This window comes from Papio anubis, chromosome 2 (genome assembly GCF_008728515.1).
Source record: "Papio anubis isolate 15944 chromosome 2, Panubis1.0, whole genome shotgun sequence".
Lineage (NCBI taxonomy): Eukaryota > Metazoa > Chordata > Mammalia > Primates > Cercopithecidae > Papio > Papio anubis.
Window position 1 is genome coordinate 54,670,007 of NC_044977.1, and position 23,695 is coordinate 54,693,701.

Here is a 23,695-nt window from a genome sequence, read left to right on the forward strand (position 1 = left end):
CACTTTGGGAGGCAGAGGTGGGTGGATCTCCTGAGCTCAAGAGTTCCAGACCAGTCTGAGTAACATGACGAAACCTCATGTCTACCAAATTTACAAAAAATTAGCTGGGCATGGTAGTGTGTGCACCTGTGGTCCCAGCTACTCAGGAGGCTGACATGGGAGGATCGCTTGAGCCTAGGAGGTGGAGGTTGCAGTGAGCCAAGATCACACCACTGCACTCCAAAGTGTGTGACAGAGTGAGACCCCATCTCTAAAACAAAACAAACAAAAATGGGTAAAGGACTTGAATAGACATTTCTACAAAAATATAGAAATGGCCAAGAAGTATGTGAAAAGATGCTTAACATCATTAGTCATTAGGAAATGCAAATCAAACCACAATGAGATACCACTTCGTACTCATCAGGATGATTATAATTAAAAAATAGGGCCTGGCGAGGTGGCAGGTACCTGTAGTCCCAGGTACTCAGGAGGCTGAGTTGGGAAGACTGCTTAAGCACAGGATTTTCAGGTTGCAGTGAAGTATGATCACGCCACTGCACTGCAGCTTGGGTGACAGAGCAAGACCCTATCTAAAAAAAATAATAATTTTTAAAATTAATTAATTAATTAAAATCAAAAGAAATTTTTAAGAAAGGAAAATAAATGTTGGCCAGGATATGGAGAAATTGGAACCTACATACGTTGTTGGTGGGAATGTAAAATTGTGCAGCTGCTATGGAAAGCAGTTTGGTGGTTCCTCAAAATGGTAAACATATGGTCATCATATGATCAAGCAATTCCACTCTTAGAAATATACCCTAAAGAACTGAAGATAGGGACTCAAACAAATATTTGTAAACCAATGGTCACAGCAACATTATTCAAATGGCCAAAAGGTGGAAACAACCCAATAGTCCATCAATGGATGAATGGATAAACAAAATGTGTTATAAACAAAGAATGGGGGCTGGGCGCAGTGGCTCACGCCTGCAGTCCTAGCACTTTGGGAGGCCGAGGCAGGTGGATCTCCTGAGGTGAGGAGTTCGAGAGCAGCCTGGCCAATATGGCAAAATCCCATCTCTACTAAAAATATAAAACTTAGCCAGGCGTGGTGGTGCACGCCTATAACCCCTATAACTTGGGAGGCTAAGGCAAGAGAATTGCTTGAACCCAGGAGGCAGAGGTTATGGTAAGCCGAGATTGTGCCATTGCACTCAAGCCTAGGTGACAGAGTGAGACTCCGTCTCTACAAAACAAAACAAAACAACAACAAAAACAAAGAATGGAATTATTACAGCTGTAATGGGAATAAAGTTCTGATGCATGCTACAACATACATGAACCTTGAAAATATTATGCTAAGTGAAATAAGTGAGACACAAAAGGATACATATCGTATGATTCCATTTATATGAGGCATCTAGAATGAACGAATCCACAGACAGAATGTGATTAGTGATTATTAAGGATGGGGAGAGGAAGATGGTGAATTATTGCCTAATGGGTACAAAGTTTGCTTGGGACGATCAGAAAGTTCTAGAAATGGATAGTGGTAATGGTTGTATAACACTGTGAATATACTTAATGCTACTAAATTGTACCCTTAAAAACAGCTTAAATATTCTATTTTATGTTATGTGTATTTTATCAAAATTCAAAAATAAAATACAATGATGAAGTAGCTTTATATTGCTGATTTGAAGGAATCTCCAAAATAAACTGCTAAATGCAAAAGGTAAGATGTAGAACAAAAAGGGAAAGGAAACTACAGGTAAATACAAATTTGTAAATTCTGAGAATGTCTCAGAAGGTTATAAAGTGGAAGACAAACCAGGTGCCTAGAGGAGAGAAGAAGTGAGAGTTATTTTTCAATGGATACCCTTCTATATGTTTTGAATTTTGTATGACACATGTATATTACCTAGTCCAAAAAAATTTTTTTTTAATTAAAAAAATGTACTGACTGGGGATCCAAGAAAGGGGGAAAAAAAAAGAAAAAATATGCTGGTTGTTCAAAGCCACAGTCCAGTATGAATTATTGCCATAAGGTAGCACTAAAGATACAAACGAGTTACAAGTTATGATTCCAATCTAATCTCTTCCTTTTGTTTTATTTATTTATTTAGAGATAGAGTCTCATTCTCTTGCCCAGGCTGGTGTGCACTGGCACAATCATGGCTCACTGGAGCCTCAACTCCCTGGGCTCAATGGATCCTCCCACCTCAGCCTCCTGAGTAGCTAGGATTACAGGTGTGTGCCACCACACCTGGCTAATTTTTGTATGTTTTTGTAGAAATAGGGTTTCACCATGGTGCCCAGGCTAGTCTCAGACTCCTGGGCACATGTGATTCGCCTGCCTTGGCCTCTCAAAGTGCTGGGATTACAGCCTGGCTTTTTCAGTGAATGGTGTCCACAAACGAAAGCAAGCCCACATGAAGTTCACATTAGATGGAGATGTTTCTTAGGAAACAAGGCAATTCTGTGTCCCCACTGCACTCAGAACCTGAACAGTTTCATGGTTATCTTATCACAGACCCAACTCTTCCCTAATAAACAAAGCTTTTCGAGGGCAGAGGATCTAATATATCAGTGCCTGGCACAGGATAGGCACTTAATGTTTGTGGTAAGAATTAAAAAATGCTGGTACTATGGCTATTTCCACTACTATACACTAGCAAATCTATCATTTGCTTGTTTGGTTTTTTTTCCTAGCAAATTTCAAGTAAAGGGGTTTAAAATTAATACAAAATAGGAAAAATACAAAAATTAGCCGAGTATGGTGGCATGTGCCTGTAGTCCCAGCTACCTGGGAGGCTGAGGCAGGATAATCACTTGAACCCAGGAGGCGGAGGTTGTACTGAGCCGAGATCATGCCAACTGCACTCCAGTCTAGGAGACAGAGCTAGACTCCATTTCAAAAAAAAAAATCTTTCCCAACATTGCCTCTTACCTGGATGTGGCTGCTGGCTTCATTCTGTTTACTAAATGCCAGTGTGCTGAGAACATAGAAGAGTTTTCGTATTTGCTGAGGGGATATGTTATCCAGATAATCTAAAATGCCCTGTGGAAAAAATGATGCCAACAATGAGGCTAGCAGCTAACATTTTTCCCTTAAAAATCAAAACATTAAAATCCCTGTAAAAGAGGCACACATAGATAGCCAGGTATCTAAAACTTTTTAGCTCCCTTAAAAGCTCAAGTTCTAAAAGCTATGCTCAGAGCCCAAAGGTTTGATAGACTGGAAATAAACTGAGAAAACTCTTCCAGCTTTCTAAGTCTCTTATTATCAGAGACTAGGAACTAACTATCAGGAAAGATAAAGTTATCCTCTTCACTCTAAACCACAATCCTGGGCTTTAGTCGTCTACTGCTTAGTCATTCTAATGCACCTCCCAGTTCTCGGTATTCCTTACCTCCACCTTTCCCCTTTTTTCAGTGAAAACAATATTCTACCAAAAGTTATGTCTTTACCCTATTCCTTGCCATATCATCCCTTCCCAGCTTCTACTCCATGAATTATTTCTCCTTTCTCTACAGATCTGGAAGGAGTCACAAGGAAACTACTTACTTTGCGACCGTGGGAAAAGTCTCAGCTTTTCTCATCTGTAACATGGCGGTAATAATAGCTATACTACCTTTCATGGTTTGTCTGAGGATAAAGTAATAAAACAGCTTTGAAAACTTTTAATTAATTTCTGAAAAATCTCCATTTCTTCCTCTCTATTGAATGCTTTCTCTCAGCCTACAAGCAATCTCAAGCCTCCTCATCTAAAAAAATCTCCCTTGCAGCCAGGTGCGGTGGCTCACGCTTGTAATCCCAGCACTTTGGGAGGCCGAGACAGGCAGATCACGAAGTCAGGAGATTGAGACCATCCTGGCTAACACGGTCAAACCCTGTCTCTATAAAAAATACCAAAAATTAGCCAGGTGTGGTGGCGGGCACCTGTAGTCCCAGCTACTCGGGAGGCTGAGGCAGGAGAACGGTGTGAACCCGGGAGGCGGAGCTTGCAGTGAGCCAAGATCGCGCCACTGCACTCCAGCCTAGGGGACAGAGTGAGACTCCGTCTCAAAAAATAAAAAAATCTCCCTTGCAATTAGCTTCTTTCTCAAGCTACTTTTCTTATTCTGTCCTCTTTGATGCTTCTCAACATTGACTCTATTCCCCAAGTCTTCAAGTTACTGCTCTCTGGCTTCCAACCTTATAATTCAATTAACACTGTTCTCTCAGAGGTTGCCAGAGGTATCATAATTGCCAAAGACAATAGCCTCTGCTCCACCTTCAACCTCTACAGTATCCAGCACTGAGATAAATCCCTCGCTCTTTTTTTGTTTGTTTGTTTGTTTTGACAGAGTTTCGCTCTTCTCGCCTAAGCTGGAGTGTGATGGCATGATCTCAGCTCACTGCAGCCTCCACCTCCTGGGTTCAAATGATTCTCCTGCCTCAGCCTCCCAAGTAGCTGGAATTACAGGCATGCACCACCACGCCCGACTAATTTTTGTATTTTTAGTAGAGGAGGGGGTTTCTCCGTGTTGGTCAGGCTGGTCTCGAACTCCCAACCTCAGGTGATCCGTCCGCCTCGGCCTCCCAAAGTGCTGGGATTACAGGCGTGAGCCACCGTGCCCAGCTGTCCTCTTCTAAGCTTCTATGGTCTTCTGCCTCAAAATTACCTCAGTTGAGCTCACATTTATATGGTTCTGAATACCCAAACTAAATCTTCCACCAAAGGGTGCCCCACAGGGTTCCAAACCAGAATTTCCAACTATCCACTAACCATCTACATGTGGCTATCCCATAGTGAACTCATCATACTTCCTACAGAAGACGCACTCCCCTCCTGGTCTCCGGAAACAGCACAACCATCCACCTGGTTTCCTAACACAAAAAACTAGGACCTAGTTTTCCTGTTTCTCATTGCCACATATTCTCTCTCTTCTTTTTTTTTTTTGAGACGGAGTCTTGCTCTGTCGCCCAGGCTGGAGTGCAGTGGCATGATCTCGGCTCACTGCAAGCTCCGCCTCCCAGGTTCAAGTCATTCTCCTGCCTCAGCCTCCAGAGGAGCTGGGACTACAGGTGCCCACCACCACGCCCAGCTAATTTTTGTGTTTTTAGTAGAGACGGGGTTTCACCGTGTTAGCCAGGATGGTCTCAATCTCCTGACCTCGTGATCTGCCCATCTTGGCCTCCCAAAGTGCTGGGATTACAGGCATGAGCCACCGCACCTGCCACATATTCTTTTTTTTTTTTTTTTTTTTTTTTTTTTTGAGACAGAGTCTTGCTCTGTCACCCAGGCTGGAGTGCAGTGGCCGGATCTCAGCTCACTGCAAGCTCTGCCTCCCGGGTTCACGCCATTCTCCTGCCTCAGCCTCCCAAGTAACTGGGACTACAGGCGCCCGCCACCTTGCCCGGCTAGTTTTTTGTATTTTTTTTTTGGTAGAGACGGGGTTTCACCGTGTTAGTCAGGCTGGTCTCGATCTCCTGACCTCGTGATCCGCCCGTCTCGGCCTCCCTAAGTGCTGGGATTACAGGCGTGAGCCACTGCGCCCGGCACATATTCTTAACAGTCACCAAGTCATGTTAATTCTAACACCAAACTGTCTTTTAAGCCATCATTTCTTCTACATTCCCGTGAGTAAAATCTGGCCCTTACTCTCACTCCCTTAGACCCTTTCAGCAGTCTCTAATCCACCCATCATATAGCCTACTGAGTTATCTCTGAATGCTGAGCAGATTAAGTCAACTCTGTGTAAAAACTGGTAATAGCTCCCTATTGTCTAGAAAATAAAGTTGAAACTCTTTAGCATGTTATTTGAGACTCTTTGCAAATGGGCCTGTCCTATGTCTTACCAGCCTCGCCTCCCATCACTCTTCTCCATATATATCCTATTCTCCAGTCATGCTTGTTTGCTTCTCATTCCTCAGTCATACCACTGACTTGGGCACCAGTTTGTTTCTGCTCAAACTCTTCTCTGCCTAGAACACACTTCCCATACTTTCTCTTGTCAGCCATTCCCATCCTTCAGCAATCACTCAAATTGTCTCTTTGAAGAATTCTCCAGCTTCCCAGGCTAAATTTAATTATTCTTGCTCTGTTTTAGCTATAGTACTTTACCAGAGAATTCACCATGTTGTATTTATAGTGACTTGCTTAGGTGTCTTAGTCTTTAACATTAAAGGCAAGGACTTACTTTACACCCACAGCACCCAGAATAAAGCTTAGCCTGTAGGTTAGGCATAAAGAAGTGTGTGCTGAATGAATCAACACATAGATAGAATAGTCACTTTTTATTTATATTACTTGCCCATCATCTCACCTCCTTCCCACCTCCTCCCACCAATTACAGTATTCAATATCTAAAGTAAAAGAAGCCAATAAGATACCTTTACAAAGACAGCATTCATCATCATAGCAGACGGGTTTAACACTACCAACTCTAGGAGGACATCTAACGCAGTATCAACTTCAGCTTCATTCCCACTGCAGATATGGGTCACTAAGGCACCAACCACCTCCTATACAGAGGAGAGTCAACAGGACAATGTAAAACAAAGTATGGAATGGCCATTCTAAAGGGATTCACCCCCAAGGCCTCTCCAATCTCTACTTCATTAAAATCTGAAATCAACCCAATCCCATCATCTATTATCTGAACAAGTATTATTTGAAGCTGGGGAGATTTAGGAATATGCCAGTGTAACTTTGGCATCCCTGTCTTGACCTATTTCCATATTTTGTCGGTGAGCACTACCTATTCCCTCCTGATTTTGCTCCTTGGCATAGTTTTTCCTCTTTTCTTGTTCCCACATGGGTTAAATTTTACCCTTTGCAGATTGAGGTTGTTACAAGATCAGTTAGAAATTTCTCAAAATGATGGCACTCAAGGAAGGGCTAGCGGCCCGGTAGCGGTGGCTCAAGCCTGTAATCCCAGCAGCACTTTGGGAGGCCGAGACAGGCAGATCACGAGGTCAGGAGATCGAGACCCAGCCTGGCTAACCACGGTGAAACCCGTCTCTACAAAAATACAAACTAGCCCGAGGCGGTGGTGAGGGCACCTATAGTCCCAGCTGCCGGGAGGCTGAGGCAGGAGAATGGCGTAAGACCCAGGAGGCGGGCTTGCAGTGAGCTGGTCGGCCACTGCACTCCAACCTGGGGCGACAAGCGAGACTCCGACTCAAAAAAAAAAAAAAAAAAAAAACAAAAACTAGCTGAAGTGTGGGCACCATCCCAGCTACTTGAGAAAAGAATGAGGCAGGAGAATGGTAAACCGGGAGGGCTTGCAGTGGCGAATCAAACCTATGGTATTTAAATAGTCCGATCTCAAGAACAAAAAACACAGATTTTCTTTATATAGTACAGGCTAGACTTGCATGTTTCCAAGCAAACATGGATCATGATAGGGTCTCTAAGACATTAAGAGGGTTCAAAAATGTCTTAGATGCCAGTCTCCCTTTATACTGTCACTGTGTAATAGTCATAACAGAATTATATTCTCAACTGCAGCAGCTACCTCATGTTAGCTGCAACTACTGCTCTACTTTAAATGTTTAAAATCTTTTTACAAATCTTCATTTTAAAATTTCCATTCAAATGTGTTTTAACATTGTCAATAATAGGAAGAATATATGTAAAAATACAAAATAAGACACTGTTCTTTACTTGCTTTCATAAACATTTTCCACAAATACAGTCCCTCCTCTCTGGATATATGCTGTTAAAATGTGTCTTGGCTGGGCCTGATGGCTCATGCCTGTAATCTCAGCACTTTGAGAGGCCAGGGCAGGCAGATCACCTGAGGTCAGGAGTTCGAGACCAGCCTGGCCAACATGGTGAAACCCTGTCTCTACTAAAAATACAAAAAATTAGCCAGCTGTGGTGGTGTGTGCCTTTAATCACAGCTATTCAGGAGGCTGAGACAGGAGAATCGCTTGAACCTGGGAGGCGAAAGTTGCAGTGAGCCGAGATCACGCCACTGCACTCCAGCCTGGACATGAAGAGCAAAACTCCGTCTCAAAACAAAACAAGTGTCTCATGTTTTGAAATAGATCTGGATCTTAATTTCACACAGAATTTTAGAGCTCAGAACATAGAGTTAGATCCACCAGTCAAGTCTCTTCATTTCATCAAGGCTGGGACTAGAATTGAGCTTTCCTGAGTCCCAGTTCAGAGTTCCTTCCCCTTCAGTAAGTTCCAATCAACAAAAAATAAACATCAGATTATTTTCCCTTCCCCTGTTCCCTCCTTGCCAAAATAAAAGCTTCAACATACCTGCTGGCAATACGTGTCAAAAAACTTAAATGCATATTTGTATAGGAGACTGCCAAATGAAATTATACTCTGGTCTAGAGAGTGAAGCAAACTCTGAGCCAGCGACAGAATGGATGAACACATATCCTTAAGAACCTTGAGTGGGGAAGAGTACAGAGAGAAAAGGAGCTATAAGAAGCAGTTAGTACACAAGCTAAGAGTTGCTTATCCTTTTGGAATGTCAGACTTCTCCTCTCTAACTCTCATTTTAACTTGAGAAATCTTAATCTTTGCTTTACACAAAAATAATCCTTCACCATTCCGAGATTACTCTCAGCATCAATGGGATTCCACGTTTGGATAATAATTGACCTTTAAGCTCAAAGAAGTTAAATTATAAGCCTAATAGTACGTTCCTATCTGCTCAATTTGGGATTGGAGGCCAGCTCTTCTAAATTCCAGTTTCCCCATGCAATCACACTACCCCCCCAGGGATGTTCCACCTTGCTTGTAATTTGAAGTTGGTCTATAAGGTTCAATGCTAACTAAACTGATTTTTTTTAAAAGAAGATCAAGAAGAGAAGTGATCATACCCCACCAATAATGCAATATACATAGACATTAATAGACCCAGACTAACCAGTTAATAAACATAGCTTCTTTATTGATACCGTAAGTTTTAAAAATCTTATACTCAGCTGGGTATAATGCTTTATTGGGGAAAATACAATGAAAAATTACATATAGTTTCTGTGTCTAGAAAATTATAGCCCAAAACATATACAACTGGCAGAAATAAACACAGAAAGAACTGCAAGATAAAATAATACAACTGCTAAATCTATACCTAAATGTAAAATTTAAGACCCAATGAGGTATTCTCATGAGCTCCTAACCCAAACCCCAAACGACTGGCCCATCCAGTTTTCTAAGTTCTATACTGTTAATACCCTGAATGTTCAGCTGGCAAAACACTATTCCCAGCTTATAAAATTCCACTTTGAATAATTTACATTTACAGAGGAATTATCACCTAAATTCCACAGTTTTGAATGGCCAAAGAGTGATAGTTCAAAAATAGGTTCATATTTACGTTTCTACTAGTTTCTACAGGCTGGTCCTTTACCCCTCAAAGTTTCTGTAAGCTACTTAAATAGGATACGGACGGTCAGTTTGTCAAAGTTGCAAACTGCATTGAGATAGACAATTAAAATAATTAATGCAAAAATAAAATTCAAAAATCTCAATGGGTTTGAACAATGGACTGAAATAAGATAAAATTTTACATGGGAGCTATAAAGCTTTCCGTTTTAGATTAAAGATCAATAGTCTCTGACACTTACTAAGTAATGAACAGAGAATGTACTCTGGAGCAGCTGTTCTTGAATGCAGCCTGATCGAATCTTATTTCTTAGCACCCTTTCAATGTACTTCTTTGTCTGAGTATTGGTGCTATAGATGATGAAAAGCATCACCAGGTCAAACACCTATTGTCAATAAATAGGCAATAATAGAAAAACAGTTAACAAATCAGTACATTCGCTACAATGAAACAGCAGCTTTTCCCCGTTAAAACACAGAATGGATAATGCTCATTTGTTCCACACACTCCCCTGGGAGTATCTACACTTTTCACAAAACCCAGAAATATTTTTCAGAGAAATAAAGTGCCACAACTATTAACCACTAGTACCTCTTAAGAATACAGAGCAACCGGGCGCGGTGGCTCACGCCTGTAATCCCAGCTCTCAGGGAGGCAGAGGTGAGAGGATAGCTTGAGCCCAGGAGTTCGAGACCTGCCTGGGTAATATAGCGAGACCCCGTTCTCCACAAAAAGGAAACCAACCAAAAAAAAATACAAGAATACAGAGCAGGCCGGGCATGGTGGCTCATGCCTGTAATCCCAGCACTTTGGGAGGCCAAGGCAGGCAGATCACAAGGTCAGGAGATCAAGACCATCCTGGCTAATACGGTGAAACCCCGTCTCTACTAAAAACACAAAAAATTAGCCGGGTGTGGCGGCGTGCGCCTGTAGTCCCAGCTGCTGGGGAGGCTGAGGCAGGAGAATGGTGTGAACCCGGGAGGCGGAGCTTGCAGTGAGCCGAGATCGCGCCACTGCACTCCAGCCTGGGCGACTAAGCGAGACTCTGTCTCAAAAAAAAAAAATACAGAGCAATATACATGAAAGTGATATTATTACAGATGTAACTCTGAACATTTTGACATTTATTAAAAGAAAGATTCAATCACTTGCCAACTCCAGTGTGTATTTGTTGTCAACTACAGTATGTATTTTCACTATTATTAGGAAAATTACTAGGCCAGGCGAGGTGGCTCACGCCTGTAATCCCAGCAATTTGGGAGGCCGAGACAGGTGGATCATGAGGTCAGGAGTTCAAGACCAGCCTGGCCAAGATGCTGAAACTCCGTCTCCACTAAAAATACAAAACTTAGCCGGGCAAGGTGGCACGCACCTGTAATCCCAGCTAGTTGGGAAGCTGAGGCAGGAGAATTGCTTGAACCCGGGTACCAGAGGTTGCAGTGAGCCAAGATCGAGCCACTGCATTGGAGCCTGGGTGACAGAGCAAGAACTTGTATCAAAAAAAAAAAAAAAGGAAAATTACTTTGTAAAAATTGGAAAGACTATAAATGCCCATCAATACGGGAAAGGTTCAATAAATTATGATAGAGTTATTTTAATTTTTGGACTATTACACAGTCATCAAAAAGAATAAGCCATGCAGGGTATGGTGGCTCATGCCTGTAATCCCAGCACTTTGGGAGGCTGAGGTGGGCAGATTACCTGAGGTCAGGAGTTTGAGACTAGCCTGGCCAACATGGTGAAGCCCCATCTCTACCAAAAATACTCACAAAAAAATTAGTCAGTCATGGTGGCAGGTGCCTGTAATCCCAGCTACTTGGGAAGCTGTGGCAAGTGAATCACTTATACCTGGGAGGTGGAGGTTACAGTGAGCCAAGATTATGCCATTGCACTCTAGCCTAAGTGACAGAGCAAAGCTTTATCTAAAAAAAAAAAATTTTAATTAAAAAATTAACAAACAAACAAAAAGAATAAGCTAGACCAGGGGTCCGCAACCCCTGGACCACAGAGTCTGTGGTCTGCTAGGAACCAAGCTGCACAGCAGGAGGTGAGGGGCGGTCAAGTGGGCATTACCACCTGAGATCCTTCTCCTGTCAGAATAGCGGCAGCATTAGATTCTCATGGGAGTGTGAACCCTATTGTGAACTGCACATGCACTGATCTAGGCTGCACATTCCTTATGAGAATCTAAGTAGTGCCTGATGATCTAAGGTGGAACTGTTTCATCCTGACTGTTCATGAACTGTTCATGCCCTGACACGATTTCATGATTTCATGGATGTGGAAAAACTCTCTTCCATGAAACCAGTCCCTGGTGCCAAAAAGGTTCGGGACTGCTGAGCCATACTATATTTTTTGACAGAGAAAAGACATTCCTGATATGAAGTGGAAAAAACAGCAACCTGCAAAAGGATAATCAGGCTGGGCATGGTGGTTCATGCCTATAATCCCACTGTTTTGGGAGGCTGAGGAGGGAGGCTCACTTGAGCCCAGGAGGTGGAGGCAACAGTGAGCTATGATTATGCCACTGCACTCCAGCCTGGTGACAGAGTGAGACCCTGTCTCTTTAAACACCACCACCACCACCCATAATCATAGTTAAGATTCTGCTTTTGTAAAAACAATATATAAACATATATATGTGTAGGTATAAGAGTACACCTGTACTTCCACGCAATTACAGCTTGTATATGAAGAGAAAAAATTTAGGATGATTATCCCTGAGGAATGGGACAGAGAGTGGAGAAAAACTGTATTTTTTACATCTGCAGTTTCCTTGTGGGTTTTTCTCCACAATTAGCTTGTTTACCTAAGTTTAAAAAAGAAAAATTTGAGGGCTGGGAGCAGTGGCTTATGCCTATAATCCCAGCACTTTGGGAGGCCCAAGCAGGAGGATCACTTGAAGCTAAAAAGTTGAGACCATGCCGGGTGCAGTAGCTCACGCCTGTAATCCCAGCACTTTGGCAGGCTGAGGCAGGCAGATCACGAGGTCAGGAGGTCAAGACCATCCTGGCTAACACGGTGAAACTCTGTCTCTACTAAAAATACAAAAAAAAAAAAAATTAGCCAGGCGAGGTTGCAGGCACCTGTAGTCCCAGCTACTCAGGAGGCTGAGGCAGGAGAATGGCATGAACCCGGGAGGCGGAGCTTGCAGTAAGCCGAGATCACGCCACTGCACTCCAGCCTGGGCGACAGAATGAGACTCTGTCTCAAAAAAAAAAAAAAAAAAAAATTTCAGACCAGTCTGGGCAACACAGCAAGACCTCATCTATATAAAAAATAAAAAAATTGGCCTGGCATGGTGGGTCATACCTGTAATCCCAGCACTTTGGGAGGTTGAGGTGGGCAGATCACCTGAGGTCAGGAGTTTGAGACCAGCCTGGCCAACATGGTGAAATCCCGTCTCTACTAAAAATGCAAAAATTAGCTGGGCGTGGTGGCGGGCACCTATAATCCCAGCTACTAGGGAGGCTGAGGCAGGAGAACTGCTTAAACCCAGGGGGCGGAGGTTGTAGTGAGCTGAGATTGTGCCACATCACTCTAGCCTAGGCAAAAGAGCGAAACACCATCTCAAAAAAAAAAAATAATAAAAATAATAAATAAATAAAAAAAACAATTAGCCAGGCCTGGTGGTGCTTGCCTGTAGTCCCAGCTACTCCGAAGACTGAGGTGGGAGGATCACTTGAACCCAGGAGTTTGAGGCTGCAGGGAGCTATGATGCTACCACTGCACTCCAGCTTGGGTGACAGAGCAAGACTTAGTCTCTTGAAAAACAAAACAAGACCAAAAAAGAGAAAACATTCGGAGTGTATTCAGGGCAACTTGAGTCTATGCTTCCAGGGGGAAAAAAAAAAAAAAAAAAACAGTTAAAAAGGAAAGCAGGACAAACAAGAAAAAACAAAACAAATTTTACTGCTTCTCTTAACTGATTGTCCCACTCCTGAGGACACCAAAATTGAGAGTTATTAGACCAGAATACAGTCATTAAAGATAATAATGAAGACAAAGCAGACACTTGAAATATTTATGACAGGAGACAAAATGCAAAGAAAAAAATAAGAATAGAAATTATATTTATACAATGATTACAAATATGTAAAAATAGGAATGCAGGCAGCCACGGTGGTAAATTTATGTTTATCCAAAACCAAAAACAGTGTGTTGGAGTACTTTGATACTTTTCACCAGAAAAAATTCTGAATTTTCATTGCTTTATTCGGCATCATGAAAGTTTTTAAGATAGTCATCCAAAAATTGGCTAACACAACTAACAAAAATCCCACAAAACAGATTCCAACCAAAGAAAAATCTTTAAAGGCAACCAATCAAAACCTAAGGAACTCAATCATCTGGCTTTTTTTTTTTTTGAGATGGAGTCTTGCACTGTTGCCCAGGCTGGAGTGCAGTGGTGCGTGACACCAGGCCAGGCTAATTTTTTTATTTTTTTATTTTCTTTTAGAGACAGGGTTTCACTACATTGGCTAGGCTGGTCTCAAACTCCTGACCTCAGATGATCTGCCTCCCGAAGTACTGGGATTATAAATGTGAGCCACAGCACCCAGCCAACCATCTGGCTTTCTGATGGAAGGTACTTCTAGATTAGAGACGTAAGATCCAGTACCACTGCCTTGACAGTGGACAGACTGATTTACTCCCAGTCCCAGGTCTACATGGGCAAATAAAATAAAACATGGAATGCCATTATCTTGACAGTGGTGCTGCTTGGGTGGAAGGAAGGGCAGTGGGCAGATACAGGGACCTGAGACTCCCAGGTGGTTATTTTCTTCATCTCATCAGTGGGGACTTGGCTTCTTTGGCTGCATCTTGATATGCTTAGTTACACTGTTAGTATTTCCCTTATGGATACTGTGGAAACTTATTTTATAGCCAAGTGAGTAGGGGCAGGCTATCTGGCCAGTGCCCCCCTCAGATTATCTTCCCCAGACAGCTAATGTTTATTAGAGCAACTAGAAGAGAAAAAAGAGTGACTAGAGGGAGGGAAAGAAAGCGGGAAGGCAAAGCTAGCCAATGTCATTACTTTTAGATCTGCAATACTGAAAATGCATGATACATGAACATTACCTTGTGTTCAGACACTGAGGCCGAGTGTTTTCAATTGCCTGAAAAAACAGGATAGTCACAAAAATATTCGACACATCAATGAAACTGCATATTTCATCTTATAACAGCCTGTTATAATCATCCAAGAGCCAAATGTGTCCATGTGGCAGCCATCAGCTATCATTTCCACTTGAATGACTTTTGAGATTTTTATTTCAAAGCTACCTCAATGACAGTTATACATCATCACTAATTGCCACTCATTTTTCACTCCTTGATAATCAAAGTTCCAAAGATCTCCACCCCAATCCAGGCTTCTGAAATGGTTTTCTCATATCTAATAGCTGACTTTATTACATCAAAGAGGAGAATAATACAGCTCTGATCGCTGCTTTCTTGATTTCCTGAGGAACTACAAGTAGCAGAGAGGAAACAAATTACTGTTCTACCTACCAGAAAAGAACTTACAAGATCTGAGTTCCTGCTTAGTAGCCATGTATACTGAAGCAAATGACAACCTCACATATAAGATGGCTAATAAACTTGCACTGTAGTCTGTGGGGTGGTCAGATAAGCTAAGAAAACATATAAACGCAGACATAATCACATACATATATGTAATTTGAAACACTATACAATACTAGATGTAAATGTCATAATAGTACCATTATTTGTAGTTGTAAGTTTTTTTTTTTGAGACGGAGTCTTGCTCTGTCACCCAGGCTGGAGTGCAGTGGCCAGATCTCAGCTCACTGCAAGCTCCGCCTCCCGGGTTTACGCCATTCTCCTGCCTCAGCCTCCTGAGTAGCTGGGACTACAGGCACCCGCCACGTCACCCGGCTAGTTTTTTGTATTTTTTAGTAGAGACAGGGTTTCACCGTGTTAGCCAGGATGGTCTCGATCTCCTGACCTCGTGATCCGCCTGTCTCGGCCTCCCAAAGTGCTGGGATTATAGGCGTGAACCACCGTGCCCAGCCTGTAGTTGTAAGTATTAAGCTCTAACTCTGACTGTGGGATGTCAGAAAATTGTGACATCCTATGTGAGGATGAGTTCTTTACCTTGCTCGTCCTTTACTTTTCAACTTTACTTGGGAAGCCTGTAACCGTGATGGCAAAACACAATGTTGCAGATCCAACTTCTCCCGAAGCTCAGAAATTACCTGCAGAAAATAAAATATTAACTATGGTTTTCTGCTTATTCATAATGGGTACGCACAGTCCAGTCTCTCAACCATGACAATCTCCTGAAAGACTGAGGAAGAAAAAATTTTAAATGTTGGACATTTTGAAAAATAGAGTTGTGAGAATAGTTAATGCAATGTCATAGAGCGTCATACCCAAAATTTCAGAATTCTGTGAGGTACTACACAGAAAGAGTAAATGTAACTTATAGCAGCTTATACAGAATAATGAATCTGTTGAATAGCTCCATTCTCTCCTCTGAATGCTATGCGGATTAGTCAGTATTCTCAGTCTGGGGACAGAGAAGAGCAATTGGCACTTATTAACTTAAGTTGCTTTATCTAGGTATGACGGGATATAAGAGCATACCTCAAGTGCATCCATGGCTGTTATGGAATGAAGAATGAACTTTATTATCACAGGTAAATCCTCCAATCTAATAGATGACAACTTATCCATCACCAACTGGCGAACCTAAAAATTAAAAGCACAAAAACTTAGTAAGTTTTAATGTCACTACCTCAACTTTGTACTGAACTGTTAGGTACCATTAGAAAAAAATCACTTCTCTTACTCCATTTTCCCACTTATAATTTAGGGGGAAAAAATTTTAGATGTTTCCTCAAATCAGAATCTTTTAGTTGTTAATACCACAGCTTCGTCAAAAACAGATGGGCAATAAATGTGAAACAGAGCTATTATCTTACATTTAGAGCCTAAATTCTCAACTGGCTACAGTAAGGCATAAAAAGTATTATTCCTATGGGAAGCAGGTATGATTCAGACAATACAGATTTCCACTCAAAACTTACTGCTTAAAAACAGACCTGTGGGCCGGCACAGTGGCTCAAGCCTGTAATCCCAGCACTTCGGGAGGCCGAGGTGGGTGGAAAACAAGGTCCAGAGTTCAAGACCAGCCTGGACAATATGGTGAAACCCAGTCTCTACTAAAATTACAAAAATTAGCCGGGCGTGGTGACAGGCGCCTGTAATCCCAGCTACTCGGGAGGCCGAGTCAGGGAACTGCTTGAAACTGGGAGGCAAGAGGTTGCAGTGAGCGGAGATCGCGCCACTGCACTCCAGCCTGGGCGACAGAGCAAGACTCCATCTCAAAAACAAACAAAACAAAAACAAAAACAAAAAAAACAACAGACCTGTGATTCTATCACAGAATAGCATCTGAAACTCACTGAGGTGGGGAAAAAAAAATATCAAATGTGATTCACTATGGTTTCAAAATGATATATTCATTACTCCCAAGGCAATGACTGAGTAACACTTGTTCTGGGAGGTTGGAAAGCTGGCTCAGTTTCTGGAAAGCTGAGTCTTTCCTACCTTCAACAGGAAGTTTGGATCAAGTCGGAGGCTGGAAAGGACATCCAAAATTGGGACAGTGAGTGAAGTATTCTCTATCAGTAGGTCACTGTGAATGGTAGAAAAACAAAAAAGTTGTATAATGGTTTGAACAGAGCTGGGCAGACAATGACTTGAGAAAATCATTCATTACAGTATGGAAAGAAAGGACATACTTAGTTGCCATTAAATTACCATTTATAGTATGTTTCTTTAAAAATTGTTTTGACTGCAAAAAATAATACATGCTCATTATAAAAATTCAAATAATAAAAGTAGAAACAAGCCTTCCATCACAATCCCCACTACCCAGAGAACACCACTATTTAGTTTGGTACATATCCTTCCCCGCAAAAAGGAAAAAGAAAACACAAAACATTTACAATGAAATGTGATAAGTATCAGAGACACGTGTGCATGGTGCTACAGGAGCACAACGCAGTGAGGACAGTAATCGATTTTTTTTTTTTTTTTTTTGCTTTTTGAGACAGGGTCTTACTCTGATGCCCAGGCTCGAGTACAGTGGCGTGATCACAGTTCACTGTAGCTTCGACCTTCCATTCTCAATTGATCCTCCCATCTCAGCCTCCTGAGTAGCTAGAATTATAGGTCGTACCACCACACCCAGCTAAGTTTTGTATTTTTTGGAGAGACAGCTTTTTGCCCAAGCTGGTCTTGAACTCCTGGGCTCAAGCGACCCACCCACCTCAGCGGCCAACATGCTGGGATTAAAGACATGAGTCACAGTGATAGATGCTAAAAGAAGACTATACAAAAGGAGATGAGCTGGCATCAGGCAGGTAAAGTGGGTGGCATAGTGCTTTGCCCATAGGGAGCATCTTGCCCAAAAGGACAAAGGCAAGAAATCATTGGATGTTTTGGAGGTAGCTGTGCACACAACTACACAAAAGGAAGTATCACAAACTGAATTTTTAAAAAACGCTTCTAGTACAATAAAAAGTTGCATTATGATGGAAACTTTATTACCTAGGGATATTGTTCACCCCTTCTTCAATACTGCCCTACCAATTACTATTTTTCAGATAAATGACAGCAAGCAATGGGTCTCTGCAAGGGGTCTGATGCAAGGTTGTGCATTAGAATGAATCACCTAGGAACCCAAAGAAGGTAGATGTTTAATAGGCTCCACAAATGATTTTAATGTGCAGTCAGGGTTAAGGACGCCCTGAAGAACACGTTAATGAAACTAAGGGATCATGGTCAACTTCTCCATTGGCCAAATTTAGATACCTAATCCTAAGCCAGACTTCACGCTCATAACAGGTATACCATTTAAAAGAAAGTATGTGGGGCCAGGCACAGTAGCTCACACTTGGAATCCCAGCACTTTGGGAGGCTGAGGCAGGTGGATCACAAGGTTAGGATATTGAGACTATCCAGGCTAACATGATGAAACCTCGTCTCTACTAAAAATACAAAAAAATTAGCCGGGCGTGGTGGCAGGCGCCTGTAGTCCCAGCTACTCGGGAGGCTGAGGCAGGAGAATAGCGTGAACCCAGGAGGTGGAGGTTGCAATGAGCTGAGATCGCACCACTGCACTCCAGCCTGGGTGACAAAGCAAGACTCTGTCTTAAAAAAAGAAGAAAGTACGTGGACCTATTCAAATATATACCTTTTTTTTTTTTTAAGTCAAATCCCATACCCTACTCATGAAGGTGGGTATCATCTTCTTTTTAGATATAAGAGACCACATTACTACTGCTTTTTGAATACTGCAATGATAAAGTCCCCACAGTCGAGCCTCACTTAGATGGTGACAGAGTGTTTATCCACCTGAGTTCTTTCCCCACATCAGTGTGCTGGGAATCCCCTAGGATTTCAGGTAGGCTGGTGATGATGTCATGCTGCAGATTCTCTGGAGCAATACTGATCAGCTGCATGATCTTGGCGGTGAGGTCCTGCAGTAGAGGACACTATTAGAACTGCAGCACATTACCCAGAATAAAGAAACACTACCTACTTGTGAAATGCAGAGCTGAAATTATTTGAGAGATAAACAAAGTTATTTATCTCTGTACTTTGAAAAAGAATCTTCCCAAATATTTAATTTATTTAATAAATGATACCTACTCTTCGTATTTAAACTTTTCTGATGAAATTAAAAGGTGAAATATCTATGATTCTCAAATGACGAAAATTAGAAAAAGCTAATGGATGGATGGATGGATGGAAAAGTATGAATTTTCTGTTTAGAAAGAGAAAAAAAAATACAACTTCCAAAAGATATGAGAAACATACTCTTTAAATTCAAGAGACAAAGTCCGTAAGCCTACCTTGCCATCCACAACTCTGTCAAGCCACTTTAGTTGACTGACAATGAGTCGAGGTATGTTGATTTCATCACTGTTCTTGCTAAAATATTAGGAAGAGAAGACAGGGAACTTAGCCTTCCTGGCCAAAATAACAGCAAGCATTAATACTGCACAAAATATTTTAGCCATTCCATTAACATTTACTGAATACCTACTATGAATTTGGCACTGCACTAGACACACAAGTGATACCCAATATGCAGGAGATATATGCTTATGTATGTTGAGAAAAATGTCTAGAAAGTATGCTAAATATGAACAGTGGCTACATCCAGGGAGGGTTTAGAGAAAAGGAATGACAGGGCTAGACAGCATCTCTTAATAATAATTTTTAAAAAGATAACGTTAATAAATCTTAAAAACCAAATATGACAAATATTTTTAAAAGGTAAGACACTAATAACATCAACGCAGTAAGTGCTTAAAAAGGCAAGCATAAGTTGGGTGCGGTGGCTCATGCCTGTAATCTCAACACTTTGGGAGGCCAAGGTGGGCAGATCACATGAGGCCAGGAGTTCAAGACCAGCCTGGCCAACATGGTGAAACCTCGTCTCTACTAAAAATACAAAAAAATCAGCTGGGCATGATGGTGGGTACCTGTAATCCCAGCTACTCGGGAGGCTGAGGCAGGAGAATCGCTTGAACCCAGGAGGCGGAGGTTGCAGTGAGCTGAGATCGTGCCACTGCACTCCAGCCTGGGTGACAGAGCCAAGACTCTGTCTCGGAAAAAAAAAAAGACAAGCATATAGACAAGCTAAGGGAACACAGAAAGTCAAATTAGATTATATTCATAAAAGTACTAAAAACCATTTATAAATAAAGAAATGTTGGCTCAATTATCATTTTTCCAAAAATGATAGTTTCCGCCTTCCTTCAAGCCTCCTGTATCTAAAGTTTTGGACCACTTCCACATCCTTGACAGCATGGTCCTTGTTATTGCAGCCAGTCTTAACTGAAAAAGATAAGCCAGGATGTAAGGCATCCAGCATGAGACATTTAGCTGAAACAAATTAGAAAAACCTTCAGTGGGTGCAGTGGCTCACTCCTGTAATCCCAGCACTTTGTGGGGCTGAGGCAGGCAGATCACTTGAGGTCAGGAGTTCAAGGACAGCCTGGCCAACGTCGTGAAAACCCGTATCTACTAAAAATATCAAAAATTAGCTGGGTATGGTGGTGCACACCTGTAATCCCAGCTACTCGGGGGGCTGAGGCAGGAGAATCACTTGAACCCAGGAGGCAGAGGTTGTAGTGAGCAAGATCGCGCCACCGTACTCCAGCCTGGCGACAGAGTGAGACTCTGTCTCAAAATAAACCTTTAAACTTATTACTGTATCAAGACTCTGAAAAAATTAAAAAGGAGAACATAAAAATGACTATAATCCTGTCATTCCAGAAATGTACACTATTAACACGCACATGTATACATGTGTATCTTCTTTTTTAAACAAAATACTGGACTGCACTATTTATTGCAAAAACCGCAATTACTTTTGCACCAACCTAATATAAATGCTATGTGTAACCTGGTTTTGTTTTTTTCAATTAACATATGATATTAACTAGTTCTTTTTACAGTAATTAATGTACACATAATATTCCTATTTTTTGAACATCTCAATTATTCACATTTATTTTAAAGAGTAATCTTTTTCAATATATGGAACACTTCACAAATTTGGGTATCACCCTTGCAAAGGGGCCATGCTAATCTCTGTATTGTTCAATTTCAGTACATGTACTGCCAAAGCAAGCACTAAACTAATATATTTCATTTTCTTTTTTCTTTTTTTTTTGAGACGGAGTCTCGCTCTGTCTCCCAAGCTGGAGTGCAGTGGCCCGATCTCGGCTCACTACAACCTCTGCCTCCCGGGTTCAAGCGATTCTCCTGCCTCAGCCTCCCAAGTAGCTGGGACTCAGGCATCCGCCACCACTCCCGACTAATTTTTTTTTGTATTTTTAGTAGAGACGGGGTTTCGCCATATTGGCCAGGCTGGTCTCGAACTCCCGACCTTGTGATCTGCCCGCCGCAGCCTCCCAAAGTGCTGGGATTACAGGCGTGAGCCACCACGCCCGGCCAATATTATTTCATTTTCATTCACAGTTATTATCCTAGGATAAATTAGGAGACATGACATTAGGACTAAAGGGTATGCAAAATCTAAGGTTTTTGACACATACAATCTATTGCTCTTCAGACTCAATGCCTGAACTAATTTATATGCTCACTAGCAATGCACGAGCATGCCTATTCACTACACTCAACAAGGAGACCCTTTGAGAGTAGGAAAAAATGCCTTTATTTTACTGCTTAATAGTTATTATTTACTATTTTGATAATAGTGTTTTAAATTTGTGACTTTGCTAACAAAATTGAACTTTTTAAATATTCGATGTTCTTGCATTTCTTCTTTGTAAACTGTCTGTTCACAACCTTTGTCTACTTTTCTATTAGGCCGTTCATTTCTTTTTTAACATAGTAATTAAAAAAACCAGGTAGGGCCACATTCCAGTAGTTGGAGAGGCTCAGGCAGGTTGATCACTGGAGCCTAGAAGTTTTGAGACCAGCCTGGGCAACATGGCGAAACCCCACCTCTACCAAAAAAACATGAGAATTAGCCAGACCGGGTGGCACGCACCTGTAGTCCCAGGCACTCATGGGGCTGAGGTGGGAGGATCACTTAAGCCTGGGAGGTGGAGGCCTCAGTGAGCTGTGATCATACTATGGCACTCCAGCCTGGGCGACAGAGTGAGACCCTGTTTCAACATACGCTACAAAATTAAAAAGGTAAAGAAAAGTATTCAGAGAATACCTGATTCCAACTAACTGGCTACCCTCTTTGGAAACAACTACTGTTACCAGTATATTGTGTATTCTTCTACTAGGGACTATCCCTGAGCATAAGCAACAGACACTTAAAAAAAAAAAAAAATTCTGTTTCTAAATACAGACAAGGTCTCACTACATTGCCCAGGCTGGTCTTGAATTCCTGGACTCAAGCAATCCTCCTGCCTCGGCTTCCCAAACTGTTGGGATTACCGGTGTGAGCCACCGCACCAGGCCAATAGTTACTTTTATCATAATCCTATCTATTTTTACAAAATCATATTAATAGATGAAACTTCAAAGACACTCCAGTAAAATTTTAGTAGTCACTTAAGAAGCATCATGATAAATATGACTTTCAGAGAAACCAAGAGTTTTCAGAGTAACCTTTTCAGAGAGAAACTTAAGTAACACCGGGGTACTTCGAACATTCCATAACTCCACTTACTTTTCAAAAAAATATTCTGGCAACTTCTCAAACAAGGTTTTGATAATGGCAGGCTAAAAAAGAAGACATAGGGAGTTAGGAGATCATCTCAAAATACATAATAGAAATGTATAATCCCAGCTACTTGGGAGGCTGAGGCACGAGAATCGCTTGAACCTGCGAGAGGCAGAGGTTGCAGTGAGACGAGATTGCACCACTCCACTCCAGCCTGGGTGACAGAGGAGACTCTGACACACACAAACACACACACACAAAAGAAATGCATAATTCTCTTTCCAACCAGAGCTCCTGGAATAAACACTTGGTTAAAGTTGATATCTTATTACAAAGAAATCCACATGAATATGTCTTCATTTTTAGAATATGCTATTGGAATACAAAGGTTTAATTTGTCTTGTGAAAAACTGAAAATGATTATCAAGACAAAGTTAAAATAATCAGATAATCAAAATATTATTAAAAACAATGACAGTTAATCCACGAAATGCAAACTTTAAAAGATTATCAAATAGGTTGCAACGGGAGCTCTGCAGAGGAACAAGGGAGCTCTTAGACTGAAAATAACTAATTACCTTCAAGATTTCCAGTGAAAAGGAAGAGTTTAAGAGTGTGAAAAGATTAACAGTAGGGGAGAAGAGGAAAAATGGAGAACGGGGTGGAGGGAAGTGTTCTGTTCCATATACGTTTGTATAACTTGAAATATTTAAATTATATCAATGTATTGTCTATTTAATATATTAAAGGAGAAGAAGAGGAGGAAAAGGACAAAATTAAGATACATAAGCATCTAAAAAGCTAAATGGAGATGATGGAGATACGAATATGATAAAGATTACAAGATACTGGCTGGGCGCGGTGGCTCATGCCTATAATCCCAGCACTTTGGGAGGCCAAGGAGGGCGGATCATGAGGTCAGGAGATCGAGACCACAATGAAACTCCATCTCTACTAAAAATACAAAAACTTAGCAGGGCGCGGTGGTGGGCGCCTGTAGTCCCAGCAACTCGAGAGGCTGAGGCAGAAGAATGGCATGAACCCAGGAGGTGGAGCTTGAAGTGAGCCAAGATCGTGCCACTGCACTCCAGCCTGGACAACAGAGTGAGACTCCATCTCAAAAAAAAAAAAAAAAAAAAAAAGATTACCAGGTACTCAGATACACAGGATGTA

The 23,695-nt window shown here is 41.6% G+C and overlaps 1 protein-coding gene and 1 non-coding gene across 2 annotated transcripts in view; both read right to left on the minus strand.

The window, feature by feature from the left end:
* Positions 1–23,695, minus strand: part of FANCD2 (FA complementation group D2) — a 75,831-nt gene that overhangs the window by 42,368 nt on the left and 9,768 nt on the right. Inside the window, 13 exon segments of the mRNA XM_031663134.1 lie at positions 2,933–3,043; positions 6,362–6,493; positions 8,247–8,381; positions 9,569–9,712; positions 14,410–14,430; positions 14,433–14,447; positions 14,692–14,800; positions 15,448–15,548; positions 15,940–16,044; positions 16,906–16,993; positions 18,718–18,842; positions 19,218–19,296; positions 22,529–22,581. Coding sequence (XP_031518994.1) covers positions 2,933–3,043; positions 6,362–6,493; positions 8,247–8,381; positions 9,569–9,712; positions 14,410–14,430; positions 14,433–14,447; positions 14,692–14,800; positions 15,448–15,548; positions 15,940–16,044; positions 16,906–16,993; positions 18,718–18,842; positions 19,218–19,296; positions 22,529–22,581 — 1,218 coding nt within the window.
* On the minus strand, positions 20,908–21,010 carry LOC116273937. The gene has a single exon (XR_004182437.1). It is a non-coding gene; the product is annotated as a U6 spliceosomal RNA (small nuclear RNA).